Raw genomic sequence first — 7,119 nt, 5'->3', positions numbered from 1 at the left:
GCGACGATTCAGTCTTTGTTACACCGAGGAAACCCCCTCCGTCCCGACTTGGGGGGGCTTGGGGGAGTAGGCCTCCTGCCTCCTCCTCACAGAAGGATCGTGTCCCTCGGAAGAAGGGTCCGAACTCTTCCCTGAGCCTGGAAGAGAGGGGCTTCAAGGAGAACCGGGCTCCAGGTTCGGTCCGAAGCTGGCAGCGGGAGATGAGGGAGACGTCGGGATCTGAGAGCTCTGACGAAGAGATTGCCAGCTTGGCCGTCCGTGTCAAGCAAGCGATGGTCTTCTCTCCAAGGAAGAGTGCCTTGCGTCTCTCAAGCCCCTTTGGTAAGTGAGGGAGGGAGCCCCCCCCCCAATGCTCTACGTTGGGAGGGTCCTGGTCCCTCGTTCATGGGACCTGGTCCGTCCGCCTTCACCTCAGCGGCGCTTTGCAGTTTCCCCACTTAGTCTGGGCTGCCTTATGCTCTCCCTCCACAAACCCTTCGGCCCCAAGCTGCCCAGATGGCTGTGGCTCTGAAAATGCGCTAGCCTGGGTGGAAAGAAGGAAGGGAGAGCTTTGCTTGGATGCTTGAGTACTATTGCTGTGGTTTTTAAAGGGTGAGCTTTCATCTTGTGTTGATGAAAGTGGGGCCTGTTGGTTAGCCGTGAGAGTAGGGGCCGGGGTGGTTCTGGGGCATTCCTCCAAGCACATTCCCCACCTTTCCAGTGTTGTGTCTCCCATGTAGACCCAGCTTCTGTGGGGCTCCAGTTAGTGGGTTTTCTGCCTTGTTGGAACTGGGAGTTTTCAAGGTAAGTGGGAAAACTGGGCTAGTCAGTAAGGGCACAGGAAGGTCCTTTTGGGCACAACAGCTGCTGGTCTGGGCAGGCGTGGATTTCCAGTGGGTCGAGGGCTCCTGTCATCTTGTTCTGCGGGTGACCTTCTTCTTCCCCCAGTTTGGCTGGTTGCTGTGAGAGCAGAGAGCCAGAACAAGGAGCACTTGTGGATTCAATCCATCCTCAGGACCTCCTTATCTTTGTGGAGAAGAGACCTTTCCAGATGTGTGCTTTCCTCTTGCAAAGGCAACATCTCCTTAAAGCTTGCACTGTCTCATGCTTCTTTCTGTCTCTAAGTAACACTAGAGCAATTCTGGGCTTGAAGAAAGGCTGAGACAAGGACTTAGCTACCTCAGAGATATGAAGATGATGTTAGGGTTAAAAGTCATGGCCAGTGAGTGGAACTAAAACAAAGGATCTGGGCGGGTGACCTGTAACTCCGGCTTCCAAAACTCTGGCTAGAAAAATGCTTAGGGACCAGTATGGGTTTGTGCAGCTATTAGCTTAGGGGGCCAGGCCCATTGTGGAGTGATGCCAGGCCACAGGCTGTTTACCCGTTCTGACCCAGGTTTAGCCAGATGTTCCTGGGCTGACATGGAGCATGGCTTGCTTGTGCTGAAGGCCTTGACCTTTGGTTTCTGACTGACAGAAGAGAGGGGCCCCAGGCCTTCCCCAAGAAGCCTCCTCCCAGCAGCAAAGAAGGAGCCCTCCCAGCCGCCTGGGCCTGATCCGTCGACGTCTGCTCAGGCTCCCAAGAACAAAGCGCTTGCTGATGTCACCCAGCTGCACCAGACACAGCCTCCTAGGTAGGTTTCCACTGCTGTTGCCTCGGCCGCCTTCCTGTCTCCTTCACCCTCACTTTCCCATCGAAGAGGAGCCCAGAGACCGGGTGATCCAGCTGCTGGTAATGGAGCCCCCGGGGCTTGGGCATGGGGGGCTGCAGGGTGGCTTCCCATGTCCCTGTTGCTTGCGTCCATTGCTCCGGGTCCTATTCCCAGCAGAAAACAAGCTTACTCCCTCCTCATTATGACATCCCTTGAAATACTTAAACAGGGCTAGCGTGTCACCTCTTAACCATCCCTTCTCCAAGCTAAACATACCCACCTCCCTAAATCTCTCTTCATAGCAGACTGCAGGAGGCAAAGGTTCTCCTTTCTAGGCCAGATGACCACACACTCAGAAAGGAGAGATGTAGTAGTGATGAATGACTTCAACTATCTTGATATTTGCTGGAAGTCAAACTAAGCAAGACCCTCAAGGTCTAGCAAATCCCTCACTTGCCTTGGAGACAATTTCATTGTCCAGAAGGTGGAAGAGGCATCAAGGGGGACAGCTATTTTGGATCTGATTGTAACCAACGGGTGCAAGTGGCTGAACGAGACTTATACGTGTGGAAGGGATCTAGGAGCCCAAGTAGACCAGAAATTGAACATGAGTCAACAGTGCGATGTGGCAGCTAACAAGGCCAATTCAATTCTAGGCTGCATCAATAGAAGAACAGTGTCCAGTTCAAGGGAAGTAATAGGGCCACTCTATTCTGGTTTGGCCAAGCCCCACCTGGAATAATTCTGTCTCCAATTCTGGGCACAACAATTTACAAAAGATGTTGAAAATGTTAAATGTGTGCAAAGGAGGGCGACTAAGATGGTAAAGGGTCTGGAAACCATGAAGCCCTCTGAGGAACGCCTGAGGGAGCTGGGGATGTTTAGCCTGGAGAAGAAAAGGTTAAGAGGCGATATGAGAGCCCTGTTTAGATATTTGAAGGGGTATCATGTTGAGGATCAAGCAAGTTTGTTTTCTGCTGCTCCAGAGACTAGGACCCAATGGAGCAATGGATGCAAGCTCCAGGAAAAGAGATTCCAGCCCAAAATCAGGAGGAACTTCCTGACATTCAGGGCTGTTTGACAGTGGAGCAAACTCCCTCAATGGAGTGTAGTGGAATCTCCCTCCTTGGAGGTCCTTAAACAGAGGCTGGGTGGCCTTCTGTCCATGCGGATGCTTTGATTGAGAGTTCCTGCATGGCAGAATGGGTATGGGCTTCCAACTATGATTCTATGGGTCCTTAGGTGGGAGTGACCATGTTCTCCTGGAGTTTGTTATACAGTGGAAAGGAGAAGCCAGGCATAGTCAGACACGCATCCGAGACTTTAGGAGAGCAGATTTCAGCAAACTCAGAGAAGTATTGAGGGTGATCTCTGGTCAGAAATACTAACAGAGAAGGGAGTTCAGGAGGGATAGGAGTTTCTCAAAGGAGAGATACTGAAGGCACAATCTCAAACAGTGTAGTGTATCAAGAAACGGGGAGCTTTCAGCTGAACTGTTCTGCTCTTTCTGTCTGCAGGGGAAGAAGCTCCTGCCAAATCCCAGGCTGCTTCCTGGAGGAGCTGTCAGACCCAGAATCCCAGCCATCGAGGCTCTTCTGCAGTCAGAAAGAGAAGCTGGCACAGGACCTCTATGCCTTCTATAACACTTCCGTCTTCGAGGAAAAGGTAGTATGGTCTGAGCAGTTGGTTTCTGTTATCAGCCCTAGCAGCAGCGGACCCAGGGATGGCCAGATGGCTTCCTGGCCAGTGTTTTTGGGTGACCCATGCAGAGCACCTAGGAAAGGAGAGCTGCCCTTTCTTGAGGGGCCCCCATGCCTGGCCCCTGAAAAGCCCAGTGGGCTCGTTCTTATGGGTCGGAAGCAGGGCAGGGGATGCCATTTGCCACCATTGGCTAGACTTAGGGAGCCCTGGTCCCTAGCAGCGTGCATTTGACCTGAAGCTGGGGCACGTCTCTCTCTCTCGTGCGCAGTTTACTGTGCCTGGGTCACAGACTGAACTAAGTGGGGAAGACCTTCCCTTGCCTGGCCTGGGTTCCATGGTTGCCTCTGGTACTACGCCTTGCATAGCCTGCATTATTTTGGGGTCCAAGTATTTTGTTATGTTTTCTTATAATAGCAGTTGCAGAGAGGCCCAAAAGCATGAACCTGGAAAGCAGATGATGGCCTTTAAGTGACCTTCTGATGACTGGCCCCATAGACCTGAGGGCATGTGTAAAGAGCCCTAGTAGCTCAATGGCTGTGGATATTGCTTCCCCATCCCCTGCCATGTCCTTTTCCTCTGGAAGGTCAAAGATAAAGATGTCTGTCACCCAAGTCTAAAGCATTAAGCCAGTCTCTCTTTCCCATTCCCATGGCATTTTCCCATGCCCCAAACTACCCGGGAACATCCTCATCTTATCAGTGTCACTGCCATCAACAGAAATATTCCTTTGGTAACTCTGAAAACTTTCAACCAGCTGGGAATCCCCTTGTTTCTGGAATCCCAGGAAAATTAACTCCAAGTGCCCCGAGTCACGTTGGCCCCATTATTGCCCCCGATTGGACACTCCTGTTTTGGAATAAGGCAGGAACCCTGTCAGACCCAAGCTTGGCCCCTCAGTCCAGCTTTCGCCCAGATTCTGGAATTGGTAAGCATTGCTCATTGCAGTCCTTTAATTTGCTATCCACTATTACCTTTTATATATGTTAATCCATGTGTGTGTGTGAGTGTTTCGTGTGGATGTTGACATCCCTCCAGTCGTTCCTATAATAAAACTGAGCTGTACTTAGTCCTCTGGAGTTCTAGTTTTTGAGAACCGATAAAAATAGGCTGGTGTCCTGGCTAGTGTTACCTTAACCCTCTTGCTGCTGATTTATTGAGCTAAATCAATTTCTCCATTGAATGCCATCTGTGGGTGCCACCATGGGATCCCTTGCAATTTCTGTAACACCTCTCGTTTCTGCTCTTGCATCAAAGAGACTTTCCCACTTCTAGCAAGCTGCAGCTGAGGAGCTGCTGTGTATTGCTGCGCTGGATCCTAGGAATCTCCTTTTGCCTGCCTTTTGTCCTAGTTGCCAGGGAGAATGGAGATCCTCTGGAACAAGAAGATGCGGAAAACAGCCGGCTGCTGCGTCTCTGGGCAGCAGAAGGAGCCTGGAAGGCAGCGCTACGCCCGCATCATGCTCTCGGAGAAAGTCTGTGACTCTGCAGGTAAGCGGCCTGAGAAAGCAGAAGCGAAGGTGGTCGAAGCTGTAAGAAACCCACTTGCGGCCCTGCTGTGTAATAACATAATCATGGAGTCGGAAGGGGCCATGAGATCTTCAGTCCAACCCAGGCAGGAGTACATAGCTAAAGCACTCTTGAACAATGCACATCCAGACTCCGTTTCAAGACCTCCAAAGAGGAAGCAGCCTCCTCTCTGGGGCAGTCTCTTCCACTCTTCAGCGGCTCTTACAGCCGAGACATTCTTCCTAGAGTCCGGCTGGAACCTCTCTTCTGGTCACTTGAATCCTATGGTTCAGGCTCTGATCTCTGGAACATGGCTCTGTCTTGTCCCTTCTCAGTCTTCTCCAAGTGAACAGATCCAGTTTGGATGCAGTCTAAGTGCTTGGAGGCTGTTTAATGCCTGTAGAAACAGGTGTCCCCCCCCCCCTTTTCAGCAGCCAAGTCCTGAGTCCTTCAGGGCTTTGAAGGTGAATGCCAGCCCCATAGTGACGGGGTGGGGGTCTCGCCTCCCCTGCATGTGGGCTGCCTTTGTGCGGCCTTGGTTTTGTTCAGAGCAGCTTCATGGCCAGTGGAGGCCAAATAGCTCATGCCATTCTAGAGCTGAACTGGCACCTTGTCCTAGGAGTCCCTGGCTGGCATCCCTCTGTGGCTCCTGAAGTGGCTTTATCTCTGCCTTAGATCGCCTACGGGACACTCTGATCCATGAACTCTGCCACGCAGCGACATGGCTGATCCATGGGGTTCGGGATGGGCACGGCCGCTTTTGGAACTTGTATGCCAAGAAGGCTGCCATGGTTCACCCGGAGCTCCCTGTGGTGTCACGGTGCCACAACTACGAGATCAAGTACAAGTTTACCTATGAGTGTATTCGGTGCCGGAACACGTAAGTGGCGGGGGGAGAAAATGCCCTCGGCCCTCGGTCCCTGCCTCTTCCTCTCCTGGAAAGTGGAAGGGAGCTTGTTTCTGTGACCTCTTGTTCTCCAAGGGTGGGTTGGTAGCAGCCTGGTCCTCTGGGTGTCGTTGAACTGCAGCTCCCAGCATTCCTGAGTGTGGGCCCTGGTGCTTGGGCTGCTGCAGGTGCCCAGGTGCTTGGGCTGCTGCAGGGCTTCGCTAGGAATGCTAATGGGTCTTCCTTGTGTGACTTCTCTTGTCTGTAGCTTGGCTGGAGGCTTGCAGACGGCCAATGCTCCCACGGCCATTTTTTTCTGTAGGTATGCATAAATCAGAGTTATCCAAATATGTCAGTTTTCATAGAATCGTAGAGTTGGAAGAGACTGCAAGGGCCCTGATTCAGTCCAACCCCCTTTTTCTGCCATACAGGAACTCTCAATCAAAGCCCCCCCCATTGACAGATGGCCATCTAGCCTCTTCTTAAAGACCTCCAATGAGGGAGACTCCACTACCCTTCGGGGGAGTTTGTTCCACTGTTGAACAGCCCTGAATGTCAGGAAGTTCCTCCAAATGTTGAGCTGGAATCTCTTTTCCTGCAGCTTGCCTCCATTGCTCCATTGGGTCCTATTCTCTGGAGCAGCAGAAAGCAAGCTTGCTCCCTCCTCAGTATGACATCCCTTCAAATACTTAAACAGGGCTATCGTATCACCTCTTAACCTTCTCTTCTCCAGGCTAAACATCCCCAGCTCCATAAGTTGTTCCTCATAGGACATGGTTTCCAGACCCTTCACCATTTTAGTGAAGGGATCCCTTGCAAATTGTGAAGAGCGTTGTCAGGCTTCACACCCAAAGAGAGCATGAGGAGCAGAGTGGTGGCCCCAAGGCTTCCTCTCACCTTCCCTCCCTGTCTGCTGGCGGCTGCAACTTGCCAGGGCAGCAGGTTGTGAGTGTGTTTCCTTGGTGTTGAGAGGGCAGCGAGGGGGAGGAAGGGAACTTGCTAGCGGAAGCCCCTTTCGTCCCGCTTTGGCCGCTTTGGTCACTGTGGGAGACGGCCGCTGGCTTGTGCTGGAGGCCCCTCAGGGCCCAGTCTGCTTTGGCCAGCATCCGGTGGGAGGCGTGTGCAGCTGGGATTAAGATGTGCTCGGCCTGCATTTTTAGTACTTAAAGCCAGGAAGAGCTGCAAAATTCAGAGAAGTGTACAATGTGAGTTTGAATGAGTGAAGGGAGAAGGGAGGCAGCCCCTGGCCTTCTCTCTTGGGGAGACGCTGGTTCTTGTCCCACCATCCATCCCCTCTCAATTTTCTGCCCTCTTGACTGGTCTCTCTTCCTTTTAAAGGGGTATGAAACTGATTTGAGTGTTTAGCACAGATACCATCATCCAGGAAGCAACACG

At 52.1% G+C, this 7,119-nt stretch overlaps 1 protein-coding gene across 1 annotated transcript; it reads left to right on the top strand.

The window, feature by feature from the left end:
- Window positions 1-6: 6 nt before the first annotated feature.
- Window positions 7-6,103, top strand: LOC121917786 (acidic repeat-containing protein-like). Its single transcript, XM_042443910.1, has 6 exons — window positions 7-321; window positions 1,457-1,613; window positions 3,149-3,296; window positions 4,682-4,820; window positions 5,514-5,718; window positions 5,993-6,103. The coding sequence occupies exons 1-6, from the start codon at window positions 201-203 to the stop codon at window positions 6,054-6,056; spliced, it is 834 nt and encodes a 277-aa protein (XP_042299844.1). The 5' UTR covers window positions 7-200; the 3' UTR covers window positions 6,057-6,103.
- The last annotated feature ends 1,016 nt before the right edge of the window (window positions 6,104-7,119 follow it).

This window comes from Sceloporus undulatus, unplaced genomic scaffold, assembly GCF_019175285.1.
Source record: "Sceloporus undulatus isolate JIND9_A2432 ecotype Alabama unplaced genomic scaffold, SceUnd_v1.1 scaffold_734, whole genome shotgun sequence".
In the NCBI taxonomy this organism is placed as follows: Eukaryota; Metazoa; Chordata; class Lepidosauria; order Squamata; family Phrynosomatidae; genus Sceloporus; species Sceloporus undulatus.
The sequence above is the reverse complement of the archived record's forward strand: the minus strand, read 5'-3'. Positions and strand labels throughout refer to the sequence as shown.